General features: G+C 40.0%; 1 protein-coding gene across 1 annotated transcript; it reads left to right on the forward strand.

Moving 5' to 3' along the window:
- Positions 1-13,330: 13,330 nt before the first annotated feature.
- On the forward strand, positions 13,331-13,899 carry LOC103775994 (interferon beta-like; the record flags this gene model as incomplete). Its single annotated transcript, XM_008943473.1, has 1 exon — positions 13,331-13,899. A coding segment is annotated over exon 1 (569 nt), but the record flags the coding sequence as incomplete, so codon positions are not given.
- Positions 13,900-14,319: the final 420 nt, after the last annotated feature.

Consider the following 14,319-nt stretch of genomic DNA (forward strand, 5'->3'; position numbering starts at 1 on the left):
ACTGTGCTCTTTTCATCTCTGTCTTGGGGAAGCAAAGCATGCCTCAGTTCTTAATCTCTGCTCTTCTTAGAGCAAGAATAGGTTAGATGAGAATTTGTCTTTATACTGAAATTTTATTCCTGAAGGTTTTTCTACATGCACTCTAGTGGTTCTACTCAAAGCAGACAGGAGGATAACACTAGGGGTTGTTTTAGTTTTCAGGGATATTGAGGCCTGAAACAATGAGTTGATTCCTTGTATTCCACATATATGTATATATGTATTTTTCCCTTCCCCCATCCATTTCATTACACCTTCACACACAAAAAAGAATTGCAGCTGAACCCACACACTTGTTTGGGCTGCTGCCTGCACTCCTGGAATCTATTCTAGGAAAGTTTTGTCTTTCAGTGCTCATGCAGTGCATCGTCTGGCCCCTAGACTAGTTGTATTCTTCTGATAATGTCTTAGAAACCAAAACATTATGAAGGCTTAAGCAGAGAAGCGTAATGCTTCACATAATGTTTCCTGCATTTTTTCAGTGAAGCTGTTCTGTAACATCTGCCTGATACTGGAATAAACCATGCAATTAATCTAGCAGTCCTAATGACACAGGGATGTGGCAGATCAGAAGAGAGCATATACAGTTACCCCTTACCCTTTAGCAACTGTATATTGAAATATCTTTGGTGCAAGGCACAGTTCAGATAGGAGTGTGCAGTTTCACAGCCTGGATATAGTATCTGGCACACAGATGAATAGGAGTCAATATATCAAAGATGACTGCCAACGAGCAAAAGTTTTATTTGTCCAGCCTACCATAGATGACAACTGTTCTGTGGAGTTTTGCAGGGTAATATGTCATCTGGCTTAATGGGTCTTGGGTAGGTACCAGTGTATTAGAAATTAAGGTTTATATTCTGCCTCCATGAGTGTGTCTCTTGAAAAACTGAAAGTTACATGAATTTTACAAGCTCTGAAGGAAGTCTGTAGAACATAAAGGGAACCAGTGATCACTCTGTAGGCCAGAGCAGCTACTTACATCTGTGTAACTCTGTATATGTGATCTGCTTCACTGAATTACTTTGGGCTTTGGATAGTTCAGTTTGCACGAGGCCTACACAATTTCAAAAGCAGATTTACATTTTTATTATCTTCTCAAGACTTATTAATATGTTGATAATAAAGTAAATCTCAGGCCTTGAGAGAGGTCTGGACGGACTTCTGAAAATTATCTGTTATTGTGTGTTGAAATATGTTGGAACGACCATTTTACTGCTGTGACCTTAATTTAGCTCCTGTTCAAACCAGTAATCAAAATGTATTTGAATCTGAATGTGTGCTTGCAAGGCAAGTTAGCTCTTTATTTTTCCATATTCAGAACATTTCAGTTTTGCCTGTTTTGACTATTTTTTTTTCTTTTAGTGGGCAGTGGAAAATACAGTGCCAGTGTTCAATTCTGTTTTAAAGTAAAGAAGTTGGAGCTCAAAGCAACGGAAGATGACACTTAGCAGAATTTAGAAAAACCAAATTTCTCAGCAATAGTAGATTTTTTCCATTGTAATTATAACTGGTATAGTCAGTATTTTAAGTTTTCTCTTGTATTTATCTTGTTCTTTTGTAATGTTTGTTTTCTCTAAGCTTATATTATTCACACCACACTTCTCATGACAGCTTAAGCAGGTGTATTAAACAGTGAATCAAAGAGTAGTGGATTTTGTCTTGAATTCCACACATCAGTCTGGCTCTGACCTAAATGAAGCTAATCTCCAAGCAGGTGAAGAATTGGGTGATAGGCTCTGGTTTTACAGGCTGTATAACTTGTGGTATGTTGTCCTGCTCTTAAAACAGGAAGTACGCAAGAAGAATACTTCTCTAATTGCATGTACTCCCACACACATGCAATAATTTAATAATTGAAGCTGTCTGCACATGATGATATAAAAAGCAGCAAATGTAGGTGGCTTACACTATCTTTGCATATTTACCTGTTTTCCATAGTTGAACCTAGGGTTAGAAACTCACTAGAGACAATCAAATGGCATGTAGTCAGCAGCCCTTGCTTTGGTGCCTGCCATGAGCCTTCTAAATTGCTGTTTACCTGGCACTTAAACCAAAGATTGTTGCAGTTTACGGACTTGACTACGAGAAACACTAAGAAGATAAGTGGAGAAGGGGAGAAAGGAAAAACAAACAAACAAACAAAAAAAACCAACAACCCACAAGGAAAATGAAGATGACATTTTGGAACAAGGTGAAAGAGAGGGCTTGGACAGATGGAAATTCCTCACAGGAAAAAAAAAAAGATAGGGGAAAGTTTCTCCAAAACTTTGTCTGATCTTATAGCACTGCTGAGGTATGTATTTTCAGTGTGGGAAAAGCTCTCTATTAGCTACCATCCAGTTTGCTGTAATCATGGCATCTGCAGATACACCTCCAGTGATTTACACGTTGGTACTCCTTGGTATTGTTTGGGTTAGAAGAGAACTAATTCTGTTCAGTGACTTTCCTTTTCAGCTAAAGCTCTTCTAACTCACTGCACTTGCTGAAGATAACAGCAGATTTTCACAGACAGTGCCTGCTCCTGGCTCCATGTTTAGAGTTGGTACCGACGGCTGGTGTGGAGAAAGGCTCTTGTTTGTTCTTGCTCCTGTGCAGACCAAGGTCACTGCTAAGTTTTGTATACCACACTGAGGGGGGCAGAAAGCAAAAGGCCACACCTGGAGGGAGGAGCAGACAGGACAGGCAACCCTAAACCGACCAACGAGGGGTTCCATCCCATACACATCATGTTCAGTATGAAGCTGAGGGATCACAAGGGACAATTCTTCCTGAACAGATGGTGTCTGAGGAGGACTCCGTCCATTCTGCCTTTAGTCCTGATCCATGTGTTCCTGAATCTGGTTCCAGCCCAGCCTGGGACTCCCTCAGTGCCTGTCAACAGCTTAAGTGATGACAGTGAGCTAATTGCTCTGTGGGGGATTGGGTTTGATACTGGTTCTGTACACATCTGTATGTATTTCATTTTACTGTTACTATTTTCATCAAACCTGGTTTAGTTTTCTTTTCCAATCCACAAGACTCTCTCATTTATTGCCTTTCTGTTCCCCTTTGGGAAGGGAGAGGGATTAATAGAGAGTGACTGTCATTTTTCTAGTGGTCAGCCCAGACCTAACCCCTGACAGGAGCTTAGCTTTAATCATTAAAAACAGTACAGATTGTGCTGATAATACTAATGCCTGATAATGTTACTGCAGCAACATAAAGACAGTGATCAGGACATAATTAACCCCCACAAGGTACAAGTGACAGGGCAATATGAACAAGGTAATAATGTAATAGCTACCAGCTTCATTTACCAGATTGCTGAGCACAAGCCCCTGTTAAGAGCAACTAATGGCCCTGCCTTAGAAATACAATAATTACAAATAATAACTCAGCAACACCACCTGTCTGGACCAAATTTCCAATCAGGTGGCATAATAAACAATCATGCATATTAAATCAAGTAAGTGCATGAATGAAGTTTCTAAGCATCAACTCCAGCAACTCTCAGTTATCTATCAGTAGTTTTAGGGGTAGGAAACCTGGAGGAGGTAGAGTAATGCAACTACGTCTCTGGACTGACATTGCTTAAAATGTGCTAAATTCTGAAAGGGCTTAGGAAAGTAAAAAATTCTGATTGTATGATTTACAGGGAGAACAGAATTCCAGCCAGGGAGACAATAACATCCTGAGCACAGCCTGATCACCTCAGCCACCTGACCTAGCCAGCACCGATGCTTCATCACTGCACATCCAAGACAGAGAATATGTTGGCTTTGTGGTTACCAGCCCGGCCCAGTTCTCAACATGTTGCTACACCACGCTCCTCAGAGCAGGACAACTGGGGAGGCTTTCTGGCACTTCAGAGCACACTGGTCCAGCAGCACACCCTAACTAACCAGTGCTCCCGTAACGCATAACACTGGTGGCTCCGGCATGGAGAAATGCAGCTGCCACTGCCATGACTGAGAACACAGCACAAGTTAACGCTGACGTAACACATTTTAAGAAATGAATAATTATTATGTGAATATTGTATTGGGCCTTCACAAAAAAGACAGAGTAACACTTCTCTACTGAATTTTAATACAGCAGTGTAGAAGTGCTTCCCACCGCAGATGACATTACTGCAACAGGTTAAGATTTTTACACACACATAACTTAAGAATCTAAGGACAATAAATAAATAAAAAAAACCAAACCCTGATACTTTCTATCTACTGCCATTGGGGGTCTTGCAGTTTTAATGCAGACACAGGTGTCCTCATATATACTGCACTGAAACTTCGAAGTTACTCTTTATGGGCTCATTCTTCTTAAACACAAGACAATTCCATTGACTCAATACACACAGATTAACAGAGTTCAGAAAGGTAGGCAGGTTAGCCACTACCACGGTAAAGGGAAAGCCTTCCTGGCCTTCATTAAGGTAACTTCACTTGCAAAGGTACACAACACCCAAAACTCCATCAAGTGCAAACACGCTGGTGAGAACTCAGCAACAATTTATCAGCAACACTGTTAGAAATCTATGGAACAATTTGGCCCTGCTCAGAAACACCAGAAATGTGCATGTCTTTCCTGTTCCTCCTTACTAGGTCCCCAGAAGCTTTTCTTAACCCTACCTATCCAGCACAAATGACTGCAAAATTCAAATGGTCTTACATGGCCTCCACCCATGCCCTTACAGTCTCCTTCCAGTCACCTTATTTTATTTTCATTATATTGAATAGGTTGCCATGAGGCACAAGGCATTACACTAAAAGGCTGTAACCAGTCGAGTTCAGACTCTCAAGGCTAAACCCCTTCTCTAATAATCACATGCACTCCCTATTATCATGCAAAGTCTTCTGCTACATCATAAATTAACCCCTTATACCTACCTTACTTTCTCTTGGAAGACCTCAAGCTATGACCACCTTTTAATCTTAACTACTTCCTAGATGAGAACAGTGAGACGCCTGACTCTGGAAAACAGAAGCTATACTGGTGATGACTGGTACAGCTCTCTATCCAGGCCTTTATTTATACTACCACATTAATTTACAGTATGATGCAGAAAATAGTATCTGGAAAAGAGGGTAGCTGTTAATAAGGTCATCACAGAGGACTCTCATCCATCATCCCATGTAGATTCTGCAGTCTGTTTCAATGGAAAGCAGCCAGCCTTGAGAATTTTGGAGCTGGCTCTGCAGCAAACTTATCCATTTGTTTTGACTGCTACAGAATCTAACTGGGAGGGGTGGGTTACACAGGCTTCTCCCACCTCACACTCCAGTTCTACTGGTCAGAGAAGGATCCTTAATAGCAATGTTTGCAATTCTGCCTAAAAAAAGTGACCTGGCACTTGCATTTGGGTGATTGTATTTTGTGAAGTAGCACACAGCAGGACTCAAGATTGCCTAAAGCAAAAAAGCAGACTTAAAGTTGTGCTCCTTCCAAATCCCTTGTCAAAGAGAAAGAAAAGCTGCCTAGCTATGCAGTGAAAAAGGAATGCAAAATCCCAAAGAATTTTGCAAGTAAAAAATTATTTTTGCTAATTCCTCTGCTCTCAGGACCCTAAGAGAGTTAAATCACGCATCAGCCTTGTTTTCAGCAGCTCATCCTGCTTTTTTCCTCCACCAGCAGGGGCAAGATACTTCAGCAGAGGGCTTTTCAGCCTAAACATTTTTGTTGCAAGACAATGTCTCTTAAAGGTCATGTCAAATCAAAATTTTGTTCAGGGGTTACAGTGGAATGCCATCAATATTCTACACACTTTACACTACATTTTAGGACTCTTTTGACCCCTACATACCCAATGGAAGCACACTGCTCCTACAATCAGGCACATTTGGTGACATTGCAGAACCCAGGAAACTGCTAGCACAAAACACTAGAAAAAGGTAGGAGGTAAGATGCTTACACCTGCAAGCATAAAGAGCTGTACAACCCAAGAGGAATTTTCCTTCTTTAAAATTGTTTAAAGGCCATTAATGTCATCAAGTTGTGTTTGTTGTCTTTGTCAGTACAATAAACCAAAAAGAAATCAGATTATAAAAGCTTTTTTTTTATAATAGTGCAAACGGCCCCTCTCTCTGCTCTAAGATATAACCACAAAATTCTCATCAAAATCAATCCCACTATCTCATGTAAAACGTCTGTCTCCACAAGTGCTTTGAGAACAGCAGATGAAAGCAAGAATCATAAAAGAAAGACATTTGTCCAAGGTCACACGGCAGGCCAATAGCAGACCAAGGAAGAAAAACACAATTGCCATGTTCGGAGTTGCCATCTGTTCAAGCTAGACTCCAAACACATTCTTGAAGAAGACCTTGGCATCTATGTTTAACTTGGCTTGAAGATGCCCAATGCATTAATAGATGTCCCAGATTCCAGTGGATAATGGAGTCCTCTGGATCTAATAGATTCACTTTGGAAATTAAATAATTCTGGACTTTAAGATGTCAGAAAAATGGGTAGCACAAACCTGACATCATCTTATCCTTCAGGAATTTTTTTTCTTTGACCTGCTAGGAAATTGCACTGCTCTTGAAGTCTCAAGGTCATTAAACTAGAATAGGCTCTGTCATAATTATTAAATTAGCACGTTCAACCTGCAAGAAGAGCAGAAAATAGCAGAAGTGGAAAGTGCCAGCTCAAGTTATTGGAAAACATATGGACATGACTCACTAGATTTTCTGCAACAGATGGAAGACTAGAGAATGAATCTGATTTACTTTATGAGTTCACCTTTCTCTCCTGCAAGTACTCCAGTCTTTCATCTAACTGCTTGATAGTTACCTCTTCTTCTTTACTGTCTTGTTTCTCAGCTCTGGAAGCTGTATCACTCTGCAAAGGAACAGCAGTATCTTAGCAGGAACAGATTTATACGGCATTGCTTAAAGGCATTGTCTGAAAATGCTAAATTCCGAGGACAAAAAAAAAAAAAAAGTATCAAGGGGCAAACTTATATGATGAGAGAAAATGCAAAACCTCTCAAGGTTCCAAGGCCCAGCATCTTCTCTCCAATTCCTGTGCCTCTTTCCAACACAGCACATAAGTACATCAACCTGTGATGAGTAGAGCAGTTGCTCATTCACCTTGGGGTACCTACAGTGGAGGCCTCTGTACATTTGAACTAATTCAGGTGGCTCCTCTACACCCCCAACTTGTGTGTAGGCTTGGACTCTACCACAGGGAACAGTTTTCTGGAAGCAAGTCCTTTGGATCAGGGGAACAAAATGCATCTCCTCCAAGACAAATTATCACTCCCATTAAAGGAATAAATCAGGCTTCCATTTGGTAATAACATTTCTGGTGCTGATAATCCTGACAAGATTAAGGAAAAGATATTTTCTTTCAGGGAATTACTTTGTTCATGACCCCATTAGAAATATCATGCATTATATTTATAAAGATATTACTCATAAGGACATTCCATACAAGAAATTAAACTCCCTAAAAGTGGCTTAATATTGATCTCCTCTGCTCAAGAGCCAAGGGTCTACGTGAGTATCTCACCCCAGCTCTCTTTTCAGAGATGCAAAGACTTAATCCTTCAGCCCAGATTTTGTCCAGAAAAAAATAAAGAATGTCAGTGCTAAGCACTCAGGGCTGGGAGTTCCCCTTCCTTCTTACCCCATGCAGAGAGAGAGAATAGGTGCATCATATAATTATTAGTTGCTTGGCAAGCAACTGCTGTCAACATCCTTCCTCTGGAGCACTTTCAATTAAGCTGCTGCATAAGGTACAGGAAAAAAAAAAAAAAAGAAACAAACCACAAACCGCTCACCAAGTTAACAAATGGATTCTCTTTGTGGATGAAATGACATCTCTACAAAGCAAAAGTGGTCCAAAACAAGGAGATGAGGTGGGTAGAAAAAGCCATAAAGCCAGAACAACACTCTCCCTTCACTTCTCGAAATATTCTTTACATTTTAAAAATTGGGAAATAATGTGAGGAAAACCTTACTCTTTTAGCACCACAGAATTTTGATGCAGGTTACCCAGAAGCTACTTGTCTTCATCAACTTGCCAAGACACAAGAGTTTGCAGACAGAAAGCGTGTTGCTGGTGACCAGAATTGTACAAGTACTTGTTTTCCTTCGACGTGTGGAGGGCCCAGCTGACAAGTCAAGGACTTTTTTAACAGCAGTTCCCAAACTAGCCTGCTCAGTTGCCTGTCATGTGTGCTAAGCAACTTCGACATAAGCATCAGCGCCAGAAGCCTAGGCCACTTACTAACTGCACTGAATTGAAAGGCACATGCTCCAATTCATTAATTCCAGAAGTGATCTCCTATATAGTCCAAACAATTTCTCACTGATCAAAGACTGAGTAAGTGTTTGGGAATCCCATCTAGCTCTTTCACAGACAGACTTCTGGAAAATCATAAGAACCAAAACACATGGTACAAATTCTGGAGTCACAATCTACACAGCAAATGAATTGAAAGCCACTGGATTCATTTGGAGTCTTCAAGCAGGAAGTACCATTTCTGATGTAGTGTGAAGTGTGAGTATGGATGGTAACCAAAACACTCCTATGCACACGGCAGGCAGGGAACAAAGTCATATTTTCATGGAGCAACATGAGCTGTTCCCGACTCAGAATCTGCCCCCCTGTAGGAATCCATGTGATCCCACATTCCTGTCAAGGCTTACGAGCGCCTTCAACAATAATTTTGTTACTTGATAATTCATCAACCACAAAGAGAAGTTTCTCTGAAACCATTTAACATGTAACTAATTAGCCAAGATCATTAGCAAGGCCAGCTGTTAGAAATGCTGGTAATATCATTTTCATGATGTGACCATCTCACCAGGGGACACAAAGCTAATCTGAAACACTAATACGTAGAGGGTGGGGGGAAAAAAACCAAACCAGCAGAAGCTGGCACAGTTATTGCTCGTGTTGTCAATCCAAGTCGATGTCAATACTCTCCATCCTCACCTTATTTCACATGTGTTCACAAAAAGTCCACTGAAGCTACATTTGGTAATAATGATTAACTCCAAAGATACACTACCCAAGTGCGTTATTAACTCCTAACAATTTTTTAATGGAAAATATGTAATTGCATCTCTATTATACTTCTCAAGTGATTTCCTAGAAACAAGAAGCTACACAGTCCAACTATCTGTCTTGCTTCCCACAATAACTTTCCAAACCATCATCCAGCTTCTACAATGTTTGTGATAGCAGTCCAAACCTCAAAATAAATACTGTCTAGAATTCACAAAATTATCAGCTGGACAGGGATGAAAACAAGCCTACTGATCTCACTAATGAAAAACCTAATCACTCAGCACATATGGAACGGAAAACTAGCTACAGCGTGGCCTCTGCCTTACCTTCTGAAAGCTTTGACAGAACACAAGAAGGAGCTGCAGAATTGAGTGAAAGGAGGTCAGAACAGCAAAGAGATCTGATCCAAATTCTCAGCACCACTCACTCTAAAAGAAAATAATTTTTTTTTTTCCTCAGAGGCCTTACCATGGGAAATGCGCAACATCAGGTCATCTGAGCCTCAATATATTATCTCAGGTGATCTGAAGTTGCCTGCCGATGAAAGCAGGTCCTGCTCCTGTGCTAACAGCTATGCTCTTCTGGTCATCCCTCTGTGCCAGCACCAGCTCTATTCTGATAGGTCAGTTCAAGCTAGAAAAGCAGGCAAAAAGCTGTCCTTTCCCTGCCCTACCCTTATCAGAGAAAGGGAAGGGGGTTTGTTTTTCAGTCATATTAGTTTCCTAAGCTGAAATAGTCCTAAGACCAAAGAGAGGAGAAACAGGACCAGCTCTCTGGGTATGAGATACTAGACTGATTTCTCTGTGTGGTAAAACTTCACCCTAAGTTCAACATCATCTGTGCTCTATTGGTGGTTTGCTCCCAAGAGTAATTTGACTGACAAAGGTATCTAGAAACATATGCAGCACAACATTTCCTCTGCAGCTGAGGGTAGACCAGCTGGCTGGGTGGACCTTTCCCTATCACGTTTATTTGATTCTGTGATTCAGGCCTAAGTGTTTTCGACAGCTGAGAGAAGAAACGCAGTGACACTTGCACTCTTCCCAGAAAGAAACACTGCGCAGCAGGAAAGCCAAGTGAGTATCACTCCTGGAATCTAGTCTGGCATTTTCATTTCTTATTTTACTACACAATTTTACACTGACTAGTACAACTGAGAAAGCACCAGGAACCTTACATCTCCTGTCACTGCGAAAATGTTTTCTTGACTACTATTTTATTGGCCGCCAAGATGAACTTTTTACAGACAGATGAACAATAATGTTAGTCTAACTGTTTATTACAATTGATTGCAAGCAGATGAGAACATTAAAGTCACAAAAATCTAACACAGAGAGTCTGACAATGCAGCCAAATGGAAATTCCCTTGGAACGCCAAGCAGCCTTCTCAGGGTATTTCATCTCTGTTTTGCTGGTAGGCTATGACCTCCAAACTTTCTCCATGGCAGACACTCCACTAAAGATCAATCCTTGCTTCTTATCCCTTCAAGTGTTGCTTTACTTGTACAGCCCTCAATAACAAAGAATCATAAAATGGCTTATTAGGTTGAAAGGGACCCTAGAGATCATCTAATGTCCACTTAATGCAACACAGCCATGCATATGTACACCAAACTGAAATTCTGTCCTGAGGTTTTTACTGCAAATAAAAGGTGAGATGAATTAGCATTTAATTCTTAACTGAACTATCAAAATCGCAGCCAGACATCAAAACTGTATTCCTGAGGATAAGGCTTTTGCATCAGACTGTCATCTCTTTAGCGTTACTGTGCAGACATTCTTAATCCAATTACTCTACCTACAACATAGAACGAATCTGATATGATTTATTCTCATATGACACTCTGAATTAACCCATTTCAGCTCAGTAAACTTAACTAATCTCTCACTATGTATTTCCAGCTGTGCATCAGGATGCAGTTCAGTCCACTACTTACTTTTATTCTCCTCAGTCAAGTCTATTAAAACCAGAATTTTCTGACACTATAACCTCCTTAGTTAAAAAAATGCTTTGCTGCCTTTTTTGAAACTAACTTTACATCAGCATAGAAGAAGTTGGAGAAACAAATTTGCTGCTGCTTTAGGCTGTGTGTAACGACTAGTACACGCATTCTGTGTCCTGGGACCTTTTGGGACAGACCTAATTCCAGAACACACTGTTATAGCTTTACTACAAGCTTCAGTAACCTTTTACTGCACTAAACTTCAATTACATATTCTGATCTTCCTAATACTACACGTTAATTACAGTTCAGCTTAAACAATTTTGATACATGCACAGACTTCGAAAAAAAAAATAAAAATCTGTAACAAAGGCAAGGCTAGAAGTCTTACATACCATAAATGTGCTAAGAAACACAGATACAGCAAACAAAAAGCAGGGGAAATATAATGATACTGTCATTAAAACAAACTGTGATCTTAAAGAGAAAGTAATTCAATGTCTTGCCAAAAGGTATCTGTGGAAAATCTGTGCATTAAAGTCACTGCAGCCTTCTTGATTCCCTGTCCAGTCTTTCAAACACATAACCATCTTCCCTACAACTTCATCAGTAGCTTAACTTCTCTGAAGAGCTCTGGGTGTAGATAGTTTATGAAAATACCACAATATTACTACAGCAATAGCATCACCAGTAGCAAAACAAGAATAACCACACGAACATTAATATTTTAGTAGGGTCCTATTGTATAACTGCTGAAGTCATCCTATGGCTTGATAAAGGTACTGCTTATCAATAACAGTCTTTCACAATGTCACATTATAAAAAAGTCCTCACAGGAATGAACAAGACTTGGGATTTTTTAACAAAACACTTTTTAATCTCTACAGCATCCAGGAGTTCCTTTGCTGCTTACATCAAACATTCCTGAGCTTCAGCATTTTCATATTCTTTTTCAAAAATCCCTGTAATTATGCAGGCTGACCTATGTAAGGGCATATCCACTAGCTTTCTCTCTATACACTTCAAGTGACCAAATCACTTTGGTTCACATATAGATTTATCAAAGTTTAAAGATTCCTACAAGAATAGAAGTAAATCTTCCTTGCAACTTTCGCTTATCTTAATATAAAACCCGGTCTTTCTTTTCAGTCACCAGTGAGTTCTTGTCTTGTGACTAACCACCTAAAAGGGCTGATGCTGCCTGAGAGGAAGCCAGCAGTATCTAGAAACATGGCACTTTGCTAGTGCACATTCAGGAACCAACCAAGCACTTTCATTTTAAGCCATGGTGCTTATGTAGCACTATCTCAGAACTGTCTCTACAGAAGGCTGAGACTGTTTCGGGCACTTTCAACCAACGTGCTGGTGGCTACCTGCAGTGCTACTACAAGACGTCCCAAAGACTTGATACTCAGAGCAGCACACTGGCCAGGCACTGGGACACACATTCCAGCATTACACTGGCTGGGGTGGCACTGAAAATAGGACATATTGCTACCAACACAAGTAATTCTGATCTCCTTGAGAGCTTGTCTTTACAGAAGGAAGCTTCAGAAGAGACATTTCCTTAGTCTGAAATGGTAAGGGATTCCTCTTCTTTACATAAAAGCATGCTTTCTTTAAGGCTCTAAAAAATTTAGGCTGATTCATCCAGTGATGAAGTAGAAGGTGGCTTCTTGGAGCAGTGAACAGATTTTGGAGAAAGAGGCATCTGTCTTAAGAGTTGTATAGACCTCATTTTTGTCAGCATCGTGATAGCAACATATGCCCGCAGTGAGTCAATGCTTATGTCAACAACAGGCTTTATTAGCAAAATATTGCTAATAAAATGTAAGCCACTCCTCAGGCAAAACCATTTGACCTACCAAAGAAGACATTTGGGTTTAAATCAATAAAATTACATCTTGCTTGGAAAGCATATCTGAGTATCTGTTTGCTGGAGATGAGATTCTTCTTCAGTGTCATGGCCAAATTAAGCATAAAAGTAAAACTTCTCTGCATAAAGCACGGCCACCTGCTCCAGTAAGAATATAAGAACCACACCCTAACCTGCTAATCTGTCCACATCTTCTGACTGACCAGATTGACTAACTCACTCTTTTTTCATTTAGATACAGTCAAAGCAGAAATGAGCAAACCTTTGCAACTGTTTGAAATAAACAGTAAACCTTGGCTGGATCACAGCTGATTAAAATGCAATTCCTACAAAATGAGTAATACCCAGCATGTCATACAAAGAAATAAATTCAGAGACATGAAAAAGAACTCTCTGAGCACAGACAAGACAACCAAAAAACTGCAAGCTTCCAGATCTGGAAAAACACAAGGAGAATAGTGCTGACTTCTTCATCAGGATGACCGTCTTCACCCAGCAATGCCTACTGCAGATTTGCATTACACTGGTGTTGTACATCAAAATCTCACACCCAGTTTGCCTTTTTCAAGGAATCAAGGCAAACTATCACAACATGGAACTTCTGCACAAAATGGGTGGCTATTTTTCTCAGCAATGTCTCAGCAAAACAACTGATTTCAGATTCCCCATAGAGATTGCCCAGCTTACACAGAACAATTTCACAATGATCATCTATGAATTTCTCCAGCAGAAATTTCAACTGTTTAGCAAAAATCTTCCTGTTGGTGCTTGGAATACCAGCATAACTGAGAAATTCCAAAATGGAATTCATAAGCAAATTGAAGAACTAGAGGTATGTCTGTCAGAAGAGCGATCAAAAGCAAGGAGCAGCTTTCAGACATGGATCTTGAAAAGCTCTATATTCAGCATGAAAAAGTACTTCCAAAGGATCACCAGTTTCCTAAAAGATAAGCAATATAGCCACTGTTCCTGGGACGCAGTCCTAAAGGAATTCAGAACGTGCCTTATAATTTTTGACCGTCTTATGAAAAAACACATCATAAAGAGGTAAGATCTTCTATGTGGATTCTTTGTAAGAGCTTGGCAATTTTGACCTTTTTGATATGTTTTTAATGTCCATATTTTAATAATTTTCAAACTGATAACTGGGGCTTATTTTCAAAGAGCATTCAGTGCCCTAAGTTAAACATGTAGAATACTCAGGTAATGCAGCACTTGGCATCACCACTTCTGTAGAAGATAAGCTCTTTAACAGGTGGATATCATCCCCTCTGTTCTCTTTGCACTGTAAAGAAGTTCTGTGGTGTTTGCATAGAATATGCATGTTGTTTTACAACACGAAACTCTTGCATCTGGATATTGCATACATTTTACTTTTGCATTACCTTACTAATGCAGAAAAAAGCACAAGATGCAGACATGCGTAAGGAAGACCGACCTTCTTAGAATCCTGTATGCTACAAAGAT

The sequence above is a fragment of the Merops nubicus genome, unplaced genomic scaffold (assembly GCF_000691845.1).
Source record: "Merops nubicus isolate BGI_N331 unplaced genomic scaffold, ASM69184v1 scaffold17957, whole genome shotgun sequence".
NCBI lineage: Eukaryota > Metazoa > Chordata > Aves > Coraciiformes > Meropidae > Merops > Merops nubicus.